The sequence below is a fragment of the Manis pentadactyla genome, chromosome 9 (genome assembly GCF_030020395.1).
Source record: "Manis pentadactyla isolate mManPen7 chromosome 9, mManPen7.hap1, whole genome shotgun sequence".
Classification (NCBI taxonomy): Eukaryota; Metazoa; Chordata; class Mammalia; order Pholidota; family Manidae; genus Manis; species Manis pentadactyla.
In genome coordinates, this window is record NC_080027.1 from 49339523 (window position 1) to 49354185 (window position 14663).

Sequence of the window (14663 nt, forward strand, 5' to 3'; positions counted from 1 at the left end):
TGTTCTACCACAGCAGTTTGATCTCTGTCTGAGGTACATGGCTTCTGTCAAGTCAAATTAGACCTAAGTCATTTTTATCCTAAAATCCTACAGCATCTCTGAATACCAAGTGTAGTAACAATATAGACTACTGGTGATATTAGTCTCTTTTCTCCATAACCATTCTTCCTGGGCTCTCTCCCTTGTACACATATCTGTTTCTTGCTCACACTTCAAAAAATTCAAGACCTACCCTTTAAACCCTCTGAGATGAGTTAAAGGGTGACCCAAAAAAACATATGTCCAAATCCTAAATCCCCAAAACCTGTAAAACAATAAAGCTTTTACAAGGAAACACAGAACATCATTCTGACCCTGCAAAAGCATGGATGTCTTCAAAAGAACATAAAATGCACCAAACATAAAGAGAGAAAACTGATAAATTAGACTATATTATAACTAAAAACTTTTGTTCCTCAAAAGTCACCATGAAGAAAATATAATTTGCTACAAATTGGGCTTATCCATTTATCTTAGAAATTACGACTTGTGATTATTACAGAGGTCCCCCTTATCCATGGTTTCACTTTCCACAGTTGCCACCTGAGGTCAACTCTAGTCCAGAAGCAGACAGATGATTTTACTTCTGATGAATGGTCAAAAGGTCAATAATAGCCTCATCTGCACCACACTGCCTATGTCATTCGCCTCACTTCATCTCATCACATAGGCGTTTTATCATCTCACATCATCACAAGGGAATGCACAATCCAATGAGAAATGTTGAGAGACCACATTCATGTAACTCTAATTACAGTATATTGTTATGATTGTTCTAATTTTATTATTGTTGCTAATCTCTTAATGTGCCTAATTCATAAATTAAACTTGATCACAGGTATGTATGTATAGGAAAAAAACATAGTATATACAGAATTCAGTACTATCTGCAGTTTCAGGCACCTGTTGGAGGTGTCAGGATGTATCCCTCACAGACAAGGAGAGACTATTGTATTTCTAAATCATTTTCTCCTCAGTCTTTCTTCCTTTAAAGTCCTGAAAGTTTCTGTGTTGCTTCCCATATCCTTTCACTATAAAGAATGTGGTAAACCCTGCATGATTTCACTTACATGTAGATTCTATAAACTAATAAAAAAATGAACAAACAAACAAACAAAACAGAAATAGACTCACAAACACAGAGAAAAAAACTGGTGGTTGCCATAGGACAGGGGGTTGAGGGAATGGGCAAAATAGGTGATGGGGATAAAGAGGTACAAACTTCCAATTATAAAACAAGTCATGGCTCAGGGTCAGATAATGATTGTGTGTTGATCATGTGTTCAACCCCCTACTCAGAATTCTTTGGACGTTTGGGTCCATTTGCTCAATAAACATGAGAAGTGCCTTTTCGGCATTACTCTTGCGCTGTTATAAAAATAATAAGTCATGGGGATGAAAATACAGTATCAGAAATAAAGTCAATAATATAACATCTTTGTATGGTGACATATGGTAACTACACTTATCATGGTGAACATTTCATAATGTATATAATTATCAATTTACTTATGTCGTACACCTGAAACCAAAATATTGTGTATCAACTGTACTTCAAATAAAAAAAAAAAAAAAAGAACATGGTAAACCAGAAGTCACAGCCAGCCCCAAAACTACTACAACACAAGATGCAAAATGCAGGCTACACTAAGGGATTTCTGAGGTTGGCAGATACAAACCACCATTTTTTTCCCCAAAGAAAACAGACCTCAGACAAAAAGCATTAAACATCCTGAAACAACCACATAAAAAAGGGAGCTTCTTAGAAACAAAGCCCTAGTAACTACTTGGTCTAAAATAAAACATTCCCAGAACTGATAAGAGTGGGGAGATAGAAAAAAATATACATAAAATAACAACTAGCCTTAACTACAATTTAAAATGTAAGTGACCTAGCTCCTCTCCTGACACAGCTTCTCTACTGCAATGTGAGTTGGGAACTCAATTAAACAGGACATGTCACAGCTCTGCTATTCAATGATTACACATTGCTTCAATTTTCCCAAATCTGTAGTTGAAAATAATAATCAGTGTTGAGACAGTGGATAAAACACCTGGGTTCCAATAGTCCTTTCTAACTTTGTTGGTGATGCCAGACAAAAACTGTATTTCAAGTGGGGCTGAAAAAATTTAAAACTGTTTAAAAGTACATTGAAAAATAATCTTAATGTGGGGGGGACTTGATAATGAGGGGAGTCTAGTAACCATAATGTTGTTCAAGTAATTGTACATTAATGATATCAAATTTAAAAAATTAAAAAAAAATTTTTAAACAGCTAAAAATAATAATAATAATAATCCTAAAATTCATACGGAACTACAGAAGACCCCGAACAGACAAAGCAATCCTGAGAAAGAACAACAAAGCTGGAGATATTACATTCCATGATTTCAAAATATACTACAAAGCTACAGTAATCAAAACACTATGCTACTGGCACAAGAACAGACCCATCGATCAATGGGACAGAATAGAGAGCCCAGATATAAACCCACACACATATGGCCAATTAATATATGATAAAGGAGCTATAGATATACAATAGGGAAAAGACAGCCTCTTCAACAACTGGTGTTGGCAAAACTGGACAGCTACATGTAAGAGAATGAAACTGTATTATTGTCTAACTCTATACACAAAAGTAAACTCAAAATGGATCAAAGACCTAGATGTAAGACATGGAACCATAAAACTCACAGAAGAAAGCACAGGCAAAAATCTCTTGAACATAAATAAGCATGTATTATGCTCAGTGAAATAAGCCAGGTAGAGAAAGACAAATACCAAATGATTTCACTCATATGTGGAGTATAAGAACAAAGAAAAACTGAAGGAACAAAACAGCAGCAGAATCACAGAACCCAAGAAAGGACTAATAGTTACCAAAGGGAAAGGGACTGGGGAGGATGGGAGGGAAAGGAAGGATAAGGGCGGGGTAAAGAAAGGGGGCATTACGATTAGCATGTATATTGTGGTGGTGGGGGACATGGGGAGCGCTGTGCAACACAGGGAAGACAAGTAGTGATTCTACAACATCTTATTACACTGATGGACAGTGACTGTAATGGGGTTTGTGGGGGGGACTTGGTGAAGGGGGACCCTAGTAAACATAATGCTCTTCATGTAATTGTAGATTAATGATAACAACAACAACAAAAAACGGATTAAAAAAAAATTAGCATGAGCAATTTTTTCCAGGACACAGCTCGGGCAAGGGAAACAAAATCAAAAATGAGTAAGTGGGACTACATCAAACCAAAAAGCTTCTGTACAGCAAAGGGTACCATCAGTAGAACAAAAAGGCAACCTACGGTATGGGAGAATATATTCATAAATTATCCTGATGAGAGGTTAATACCAAAATATATAAAGAACTCATAAAACTCAACACCAAAAATAAATAAAAATAAACCAATTAAAAAAAGGGCAGAAGACCTGAAAAGACATTTTTCCAAAGAAGAAATATAGATGGCTAATAGGTATATGAAAAGATGCTCCACATAGCTAATCATCATGGAAATGCAAATTAAAACCACAATGATATATCACCTCACACCAATTAGAATGGCCACTATCCAAAAGACAAGAAGTAACAAGTGCTGGCAAGGATGTGGAGAAAAGGAAACTCTCCTACACTGTTGGTGGGAATGTAAATTGGTGCAGCCTCTGTGGAAAGCAGTATAGAGACTCCTGGAAAACCAGAAATTGAAATACCATTCAAGCCAGTAATTCCACTTCTAGGAATCCCACTTCAGGGATACCTGAAGGAAATACGCACCCCTATGTTTATCGCCACATTGGTTACAATAGCCAAATTATGGAAACAACGTAAGTGTCCACCAATAGATGAATGGATAAAGAAGATGTGGTACATATTCACAATGGAATACTATTCAGCCATTATAAAAAAAGAAATCCTGCCATTTGCAACAACATAGATAGACCTAGAGAGTATTATGTTAAGTGAAATAAGCCAAGGGGAGAAAAACAAATACCATACAATTTCACTTATTTGTGGAATCTAAAAACAAAACAAAATGAACAAAACAGCAGTAGACCCATAGGCACTGGTAATTGACTGGTGGTTAACATGAGGAAGGGATTGAGGTAGGAGGGTGAGGGAGACAAAGAGGCACAAAAATTCTCTATCATAATATGTTGGTCATGGGGATCGTAGTACAGCATGGAGAATATAGCCAATGATTCTGTAACATCTTCCTGTGTTGAGAGAGTAACTGCACTAGTGTGGGTGAGGATTTAATAATATGGGTAACTACTGAACCATTGTGTTGTATACTTGAAACCAATATAAGACTGTGTATCAATGATACTTCAATTTTTTTAAAAGTACACTGTAAAACTATAAAGTCATTTATAAATATTAATCACTGTCATCTGTCAAAAGTGGTGACTGGACTATCTCTGACTTCTGTGGTATTTTTTAATTCTGTGATCAATATAAATGCACACTCATATTATGTTTTGCCAACCGAGAAGTTTAGAAATCAAGGAATCCCATACTCACAGAGGAATGAAGCTTAGTAAGAAAAACCTCCACAGAACTTCTCCCTGCTTAGGCTTCTCAGCACTCCATGAAAACATTTTACAGACTAACCAGCTAGTTCAGTCCATACAATAGACCACAGATGGCCTAGCAAAATTCTGACCTGACTTACTCATCATACTAGGGAAGAAAAAAATTACTAACCTGGCTCTCTTTAACAGAAAACTATGATAGATCTCATAGATCTCATAGACAACAAGAAAATATCCCAAGTATAATTTTTGAGAAATTTGATGTCCTAAACTGTACCTGCTCCCTCCTATCGTACTTCCTGGAGCCATATCTGATCCCTTGGGAGCATCCTGAAAGCAGCTTGAGAGCTGGCACATGCTCTCATTTTCCACCATGACAGGACTCTTGCCATTTAAAAACCCATTCCAGTGTTCTATATACTTCAAACTAAAATCAGCCATCACAAAACATCTGTTACACAGATATTTGACCAATACCTGCCTCACTTAGTAACTTTTGAGAACTGAATCTAAAAACCTGGCAACAATAGCCTGTGTGTAAACACGATTACATAAGAAATCACCAGGTTCTAAAAGTCAAGGGTTTCTCTCTTTCACTGGATCCTATGCTATATCCAGCAAAAACCTAAAACATAGTCTGTAATAGTTTCTCTCATGTGTGCCTAGGTTCTTGAGAGACCTCTAAGATCGCCCGACAGTAATTCAAATCCAGGGATGGCACAAGGAATTGAGGATCCAAGCCAAATTCAAGTACACCTTCCACCAGAGTTAGCCAAAAAACAAGTTTATAAAAGAATATAGGACTGGAAATGGGTGTTGCCAAAGGAGGTCTTAAACAAAGAAAACTTTATTTTTAATCTAGGAAGGAAGGGCTGAGCAGAGTCTAAGAGAATTTGGTATACGTACCAAACACTGTGACTCAGGATTTCCTCCTAAGAAGAGAGGAGCAAAGCCCCGATGTCATTAAAGTAAAATCCACTTTCCTTCAATGTGATCCTCCCTACCTGAGGGAGTATGAAGTGAGATTCTCTTATGTTTAAGAATATACAGTCTCTCCAACTAAATTTAGCATGTAATTTTACACTGCCTTGGGCTGCTCTGTAATTGCTTTCTGTGTGTTGATCTCCTCTTGACTTCTGCTCTATCTTATAAAGGAAACACATGACCTAACTTCAGAAATGTCCTTCTGCTATAGCAACCTTGACTTCTAAAAGTTTCACAGATGCCCAAAGTAACCTATCAGGATTTGAGTTCTGCTTCAGCTAGGAGTCTGGGCTTCAGCATAGAGATACCTTTATAAAATGACCATGGGAGAATCTACACAGAATTGACCAAACCGGTAGAAGAAAATAAAAATTAAGTTCAGCTCATATTGACTCCCCGTTTGAAACTGGCTCATCAAACTTTTTATAGCCACTTGATCTCTGGGAAGAGATAATTTTTTTTCTTTTAAATAAGATATGCTTCTTAGACATCAGGGATATGCAAATCAAAACCACTAGATACCACTGTGATGCCTATTATAAAAGACAGATAGCAATTGTTGGGAAGGATATGGAGAAAACTGGAACCTTCACACACTGCTAGTGAAATGTAAACTGGTGTAGCTCTTCTGAAGAACAGCAGCAATTTCTCAAAAGGTTAAACAGAGAGTTGTCATATGACCCAGCCATTCCATACCTAGGTATGTATCTAAGAGAAATGAAAATATGCCCACACAAAAACATGTACACAAATGTTCAAAGCAGCATTATTCATAATAATCAAAAAACATAAATAATCCAAAAGGCCATCAACTGATGAAGACATAAAATGTGGTATATTCATACAACGGAATATTATTTGGCCATAAAAAGAAAAGACGTACTAGTATATGCCACAACATGGATGAACACCGAAAACATGCTAAATGAAAGAAACCAATCACAAAAGACCATATATGATTCCATTTATATGAAATGTCCAGAATAGTTAATTATCTATAGAGAACAAAAGTATATTAGTGGTTGCCTAAAGCTGGGGGTTAGGGAGTTAGAAGGAAATGGGGAGTGACTGTTGATGGGTATGAGTTTTAGGGGAAGAGTGATTAATATATTCTAAAATTGTAGTTATAATTGCACAACTCTGAATATATGAAAAACTACTGAACTATATGGTATGTGATTATACCTCAATAAAGTTGTTTATATAATAGTAGAGAAAGACAACGTACACAAGTGATAAAGCAAATGGAGCAAAATGTTAACAGTGTCTCTACAAAAAGGATGTACTGAAGTTCTTTGTACTATTCATGTCAGTATTTCATATGAAATTATACCAAAAGAAAAAACTAAAAAAAAAATAAGACATACCTCATGATAATCACGCAAGTATTCTTTTTTAACATGAAACAGAAACCTGCACTAGGAAAACGTCTGCTCCTGTGCCTGTCGGACAAATCTACTTGTCCACCACTACTCATCAGCAAAGCCTCACTCAAGAGAAAAGGATGAGATGGGGCAAAGAAAAGGAATACTCTCCAACCTTCTCAGGGCCTATTTCCTCATCTGTCAAATCAGAAGTCAAGGTTATACAATCTCTAAAAATGCTTCCATGTCTGACATTCCATGATCCTGATCTTCTAACTTCATTACTCAATGTGGTTAAGGAGGAGTATGTTTTGACCACTCCTCTGGCTTTTCTGGCCAGTGAGCATTTTTTCTCTCTTCTAAGGGTGACATTAAGGGATGATTTCAGTGTAATCGAAGTAGACTTATATGGGACACTGGCCAGTCTCCCCTCTATCTATGTCCCCACTTCCTTATTCTGGATTCTTCAGTTTTTGACAAGACCCTCTGCTCAGAAACTGCGAAAACTGGAGTAGCGGATGCATGAACCTACAATACTTCTATCTCAATGCTGGGTCTGGGTCAGTTCAGAGGAACTTAAAGATTGCAAGGGAAGACAGAGATTGCAAACATTCTGGAACCTTAACTCTCAGGCAAAGGCAGGGAAAGTAAACCAAGAATTCTTAAACCAGGAATCCCACCTCATGGTAAGCCTTTCCTGTAGCCACCTACTGGTGTCCATAAGAAAAAGGGAAAATGAAGATGCCCAAGACATCCACTCACCAAAGGGATAGAAAGAGGGAATGGATTCTACTATAATCTGCCTTCCTACTTAGAATGGGCCAAGAATAATGGAATACATAAATCAAAATCAATTTTTCTAGACTGCTTATCTACCTGAGAAGCTTAAAGAGCTAGCAAGCAGGTATCATTTCCTAAAGTTGGCTAAACTTGTGCTTCACCCATAGATAACCTTTTTTTCCTTCTAACCCAAAATACTTTCTCAAATAACCAGAAAAGACAACAAAATTTTCACAATACAACAAAAAGCCACCTGACTTGCCTAAATGCGTAAGTGTGCAAGAAAGGGGAAGAGGAAAACCAGGAGAGACTCCTACAAAATAAATTCTCTAAGTCTATATTCAACACAGCAAGATCTATGGCTTATTGTTGCAACCAGAGAATGAATCTTAATCCTCCACAAAACAAGAACATTGAGAATCTTTGACTTCCTTGTTTCAAATTCACTTTTTGAATGAAGCTATCTGAAGTATATAACTTAATTTGCTTGGAGAGAACATAGACTCGTCAGTACTTCCCTAGAGAACCTGTATGCAATTCACAATTTCCTGTAGTTTCACTTACTATGACATCATTAGTTTGGGAGCTATAAGGCAGGCGGAGGAGAGAAAATGCACCCTGGAGAGTCTCAAGGCTGACCCGCATTGAGCTATTTGTATTCTGTTTTGTTTTATTCAAAGATTCCCTCTGGGCAGTCCAGATTTCTCTACCAACCCACCAAAAATAAAATGAAGGGAGAAAGAAATCCTTCAATCAGTGCCCTATTCTAACAAAGGCCACCTATTGAATAAATGGTCTTGGCATTCCACTATTGCAACTACAGTTAAAAAGACAAAAAAGATACCTTATTTTACACATTTTAAATAGCTCATCCCCTCTTCTTTATTCTCCTAATAAGCTTTCACAGGGATGTAATTTTAGCCCGCTGAAAATCCAGATAATGAACAGATATTCACTAAAAGAGAATAAGCATTTTTGAGGGTCTGCTTGATGAGATGATTTTTATTTACATTCTCTTTTTTTCCAGATAAAGACCGAAGCCGAGTTATCTAACTTGCCCCTAGTTACAGAGACAGTCAATAACAGACGGGTAATGTTTAACCCCAAAACCCATGCACTCACTAACAAATCACTTTCCAGCTTCATTCCTATGCTTCATCATTTGCAAACCATTCTCTTTATTTTCTAATATCAAATGTCAATATAATTTAATAGATACTCAACAACACAGCATAAAAATAACACCAGTGCATTCCACCAGTGTATTCCACCACCTTAAAGTTTCCTTTATAGAGGAGAAATACGTCTTTCTCAACATCTTAGTGTTTCCTAAAGACCAGACCTACAATGAGATGCAGTTTAGTATCAGGAGAGTTGCTCACTGGATGGAAAGTGAGGCAATTAACTATGAGGATGTAGGCCCTGCTGCCCTTCCTGGGCCTCATTTCCCTCTCTTACCATCTCTAATATGGTGAACTAAACAACAACAACTGCATCGCAAAGTCAAAAATTTAATGAAAATTAAACACAGATGACAAATTTAATATGATATTGTAAGAATTTGAAGACCTAAGCAAGTGAGGTTGAAACAATAAAGCTATCCCAACAAAAGGCGTACTATTAATTGTATTATTGCTTCGTGATCTTTTTTCTCCATCAGCTATTAATTTAAGAATTAGTATATTTGTTCTGACCTTGTTAAAGTTCATCAATTTATCACGTTTTTAAAAGTAAGTCTATTTTTGTTATTTGAAATATGCATCAAATTTTTGTTTTTGTAAGAAATACTGGAGATTTTTCTGGTGACAAAAAAAAAACTTTCCTATCATCTCAGAAGCAAAGTAAAATTAGTCAACAGGATAATTACTTTCAGGCTAGGCAGTTTACAGTGAATACATCATGACAGAACACTGTAAAGGAGTTATCCCTCATCAAATCAGAGTGACAGAACAAACCTCCGCCCATGAAACCTGCAAATGGGACAATCCAGACAAAAACTTTTTTCAAAACTGTTGTAATTCAAAGGCTCCAATGACAGGGCAATGGATTTCACTGGGATTTTACAATTCTGACACCCTTCTGCAATTTTTGCCAGATCTGATCGGGGCCCCATCTTCTCTTCCTCACCACTTCCCCTTCGAAAGATGACTTGAGAAGCATCACTACACAAACTAGACCTGCAACTAGGTTGCTGCCCTGCCCTTTTATTCACAAATGCCTTGGTACTCATAAAGGATACCAACTGCTTTTCATAAAAAAGTAATGGCCCCAGGGTACAAGCCCTTTTTTTTGAACTAAGGGAGTTGTCACCCGTCTTGGTGTGGCCCAAGTTCACTTTATTACTTCAAGTTCCATCAACTCAGGAGACCCAGGACTGGATTAGAACGGTTTTGAGAAAATGTTATGACAGGATTCTTGGGCCAGATAAATTCACCAAGTTTTATTTTGCTTCCTTTTCTTTTTTTTTTTTTAAGTCTGCGTGGGACTTACTTTCACTAGGACGTGGATGCTTTCTTCTCTCCCAACGAGTGTTCGAGGACAGGTTTCCCTTTTTTTTATACTAAGTCACTCAACCTTCCCCACACAGAACACACAACCCTTCCGTATTCCCCGTCCCCTGCTATAGGGCCACCCCGCGGAGAGGAGTGGGGGCCGTTCGGACACTCACGGCTCAGAGCCCCTCGTCCCACTTTCCCTCCTCCATCCCGAAGTCCCCTTCCCTCGCGCCCGACCAGGGTTCTTCTGACCGACCCTCTCCAGGCTCCCGGGACAAAGCCGGGTTGGGAGGAGGTTTCCTCCGGAGTCCCCGGCCAAAGCGGCGCGGGGAAGCGGCCCGGGCTCTGAGCGCACTCACCCGACAGCTCGTCCGGCTCCAGCCCGGTCTCCGTGTCCAGCCCGCAGATGACAAAGTAGTCGGCGAAGCGACTGGGCGCTGAGCCCCCTCCGCCGCCGCCGCCGCCGCTCATGGCGCCGGGGCCGAGCCGGGCCGGGCCGGGCGGAGCGCAGAGCCCCCGCACCCGGGCGCCCGCCCGCCCTCAGGCCGCCCCTCCCGCCGCCGCCGCCGCCGCCGCTATCGCGGCTCGGGCCGCCGCCCCCGGCCCTGGCCCGGTCCCTGCGGCCGCCGCGGCTGCCGTGACGCGGCAGGAGGGCACCGGGCCGCCCCGCGCCGCATCCTGGACGCCTTCCCCTCCGCGCCGCCGCCGCTGCCGCCGCTGCCGCCGCTAGCCGAAAGCGCCGCGGCTGGAGCGAGCCTGAAGCAGGGCGGAGAGCGCCGAAGGCCCCCTCCGCGGCCCCTCCCGCCGCGCCTGCGCAGGCGCAGTCTGGGAGGGGGCGGGCGCCCGGCGGAGAGGATGACGTGATGCTCTTCGGGCCCCGCGGGCCGCAGTTTCCCAAGCGGTCGCCGCAGCGCGGCCGGCGACGGTCTGGCCCGCTACCGCCACCCCCTCGGGGCCGCGACTCCCGCTAAGTGGGTACGGGATGAGTGCGCGCATCTCCCAGAGCCGGCACCCGGGCTCTTGCTCTGCCTCCCACCTCCTCCTCCCTACTCTGGAGGTCTGGAGAGCTCCTTAGCCCGGCCCTGTCACAGGGCTAGGGTCACAGAACTGAGTTTGGTGGCCCACCTCATCCCATTTCTAGGCTATCAGTCTAGACAAAGGCGCCTTCTCCTCCCACCCCCTCCATCCTCACTGTCCCCGACCCCGTTCCCTGGCACCTGTGTCCAGTCCTCTCCCCAATAAAGCTGAAGGGCAATGCCCTCTCTTTTGGGGGAGGTGGTTCATTCATCCTACATTTAACCTTGTTTTATAAATGGGGAAAATAAGGCCACAAAGAAGCAAAGACTTCAGCCGAACTTACGTGGAGTCGAACAGACAAAGCCTTAACTAGAATACTGGGCTCGTGGTCAGCTTCCTGCTCCCTCACCACAGCCAGGCCTTTTCCCATATGCACCAGACTATATTCTTTTCTCTCCTGGAGCCTCCAGAACTCCCTACCACTTGGGAGCTCCCCTTCTACTTCTGAGAATTCGCAGATCCATACCTGAGCCTGTCCTCCTAAGAGAAAGAGGGAATGAGGAGGAGAGAAAAATGCCTCCTGGTCCTTGTCTTGGGGTCCTCTTATTTGGTTTCCCACAAAAGGTAAGCAGGAAACTGGAGATCAGAAGCCATAAAGGTAATATGGTATACTGGTTACTAGCTCAGATTTGGATCCTGACTTTTGTCATTAATTGTGTGACCTTGGGCAATCTCTAGGTACCAGCAGTCATGGTTTTTGTGATGATTGCATACAAATAAAGCAGTTAGAATCGTGCATGGAACATAAAAGGCACTCCATAAATATTGTAGATTATTATTATTCCAGCAAGAGGTAAATTTCAGGTTTGCTTGACAGGCTGCTACTAAAGTCCCTGGAAAGCAACAGGCTTCCCCAGGGGCGGAACCTGGATCTCTCCTTGGTTCTCTCCTGGGTACTTCTCCCAAGTATTGGTTCCCTGGGAGAGGGTGGCCTGGAGGTCACAGCCAGCGTCACTCGGAACCATGGCATCTGCTCCTCCCTGTATATAACCTTCCTGAACTTGTGGGATAAAAGCAGGGAGGAGAAAGTAGCTTTACAAAGATTTTTCAGGGTGATGCCCCACTCTATGCTATATGGTGGTGACACAGAGACAACAGAGGGGTCTCAGAGAACTAAATAATTACAGAGCATCCAAGTTGGGAGATGGTTGGGAAAGGCTTTAGAATGAGGTACAATCTGACCTGAGTACTAAAGGATCAGAAGGCATTTCTTAAATAAAAGGGGTAGGAAAAGAAGATGTGTCAAGAAGTATGTGGGACAACAGGGAGTGACAGATTTAAATGATACATTCAGGCAACAGCAAGTAGTTTGTTTCTAAGGGGATGAAACTGGGGAAGGAAGAGAGGGACAGAACAAGAAAGGCCCCAAATGCCAGGCTAAAGAACCTATCCTGTAAAGGAATTTAAGCTGAGGGGGTGACAGGATCAGACCTACATCTTAGAATGATCACTTTGGGGGTGATGTGGAAGAAGAGACTTGAAAAAGTCTTAAATGTCCTCAGTTTGAAAGTCCAGAGACTTTTCATCCAGTGTGTCCAAGGTGATCAGACGCTGGGAGACCTCTCACACTAACTCAACTCATAAAACACAGTTACAAACAAAAGCCTAACTGTATTAATTTGCCCTGGGAAATGTAACTGCTCAGAAGCTCAGAATACTCAACTGTAAAGTGATCTCCTTCCCAGTAGGAAATATGTTTGGCAGAATGATTGCATCTTTGAGAGTCAGAGGAAAAAAAACAGAGCTGGATGCTCTTTACATTCATTGTTTAAATCCTTACTCCTACTCTTACTAGCTGTGTGAGCTGAGGCACATCAGTTAACCTCTCTGGTATGAGCATAATCACTGTTACCCTGCACAAGATTGCTTTGAAGATTCATAATTTTAAAAATTAATGAAAAAAGGAACTTGGAATATCTGGTACATAATATACTCTTAATAAGTGGCATCCTGGGGCACCAGTTTCAGCAGGAAGGACATGAGAAGAGCAAATAGACACCTCAGGGAAGATAATTCCAGGGAAGGGCATGAGACAGAAGTGTGCCTGGAGTGTTCAAGGAGAGATAAGAAGGCTAGGGTGGCTGGAAAGGGTTGGGGGTGGGAGGAGTGGTAAAAGATAGTAAAAGGTGTGTGGGAGTTGGCTTTCAGTTCACCAGAAGGTCACGTTTGCCCCTCCACAGTGTGTGGAGTGTTGGCCTTAGAAAGCAGCTACCTAGGCAGGGACATTTCCCTGCCCCACTTGCAGGCAGATGTGCCATGTGACTGGTCCGCACCAATGGAACATGTGCAGGAGTTTACGTGTATCACTGCTAGGTCTGGGTATTTAAGAAGTAAATGAGGCATCTCCCTTTTCTCTTTTTTGCCTTCTACCAGCTAGAAGTAGGAGAATCTGAAGTTCTAAGACATGGCAAAACAGAAGACAGGCGCCTGGATCCCTGAATCAAGCACATGGAGGAAAGGCTCCGGCTGACCTTGAACACCCACACTTGACTGTTTTGTGAACAAGAAATTTATTTATTTCAATTATGTTAAGCTGCTGGTACTACAGGGTTTATTTGTTACGGCAGCTAGCATTACTATCACCAAAGCAGATGCTGGCAGTGGGGGAAATCAGGCCATAGAGAGCCATGAAGGTGCACTGTAAAGAGTTTACCTTTGAGGAAAATGAAGTCACTGCAGAGTTGTGAACAAGGAGTGTCATGATCTGACTTAGTTCAAAGGGTATGCAAGACACTGTTTTAAGTACTCTATGTATTAACTCTGTCTAGAACTTGCCCCTGAACTCAGGATTTATATATCCAATTGACTCCTTATCATCTCAATGTAGAGGTCTAAGAGGCATCTCAAAAGTTAGCATATTCCAAATAAAATTCCTGATTTGCCCCCATAATGTTGCCCCTTCCCTCCTCCCCATCTCAGTAAATGGTACCCCCATTCTTTCAGCTCATGCAAAACCTTACACTCATTCTTGATTTTTCCCTCTCTCTCTCTGTCTCTCTTCCTACCTGCCACATATACACACATTCCACATCATACCCATTAGAAAATTCTATTAGTTCAGAAATTTATAACAATAAGGATAGCACAGTAATAAAATTTTAAGCCCTTTAAAATTGTCTAGTTCACTAAGAATGGACTAACAGTTATCAAAGGGAAAGGGACTGGGGAGGATGGGTGGGAAGGGAGGGATAAGGTGGGGGGAAAGAAAGGGGGCATTACGAATAGCATGTATAGTGTGGGGGGGGCACAGGGAGGGCTGTGCAACACAGAGAAGACAAGTAGTGATTCTACAATATCTTACTACATTGATGGACTGACTGTAATGGGGTTTGTGGGGGGACTTGGTAATGGGGGGAGTCTAGTAAACATAATGTTCCTCATGTAATT

General features: G+C 41.4%; 1 protein-coding gene and 1 long non-coding RNA gene across 4 annotated transcripts in view; one reads left to right on the plus strand and one right to left on the minus strand.

Moving 5' to 3' along the window:
- DENND5A (DENN domain containing 5A) overlaps positions 1–10815 on the minus strand; it is a 97085-nt gene extending 86270 nt beyond the window's left edge. For both annotated transcript variants that reach the window (XM_036930928.2, XM_036930927.2), the window contains exon 1: positions 10559–10815. In XM_036930928.2, coding sequence (XP_036786823.1) covers positions 10559–10670 — 112 coding nt within the window. In that variant the 5' untranslated portion in view covers positions 10671–10815. The remainder of the gene's footprint in view (positions 1–10558) is intronic.
- Positions 10816–10988: 173 nt separating this feature from the next.
- Positions 10989–14472, plus strand: LOC118934956 (uncharacterized). Of its 2 annotated transcripts, none has more exons than XR_008999235.1 (3): positions 10989–11100; positions 11680–11840; positions 13650–14472. It is a non-coding gene; the product is annotated as an uncharacterized LOC118934956 (long non-coding RNA). The 2 variants fall into 2 exon arrangements; XR_005033644.2 differs by having other exon boundaries at positions 11027–11174.
- Positions 14473–14663: the final 191 nt, after the last annotated feature.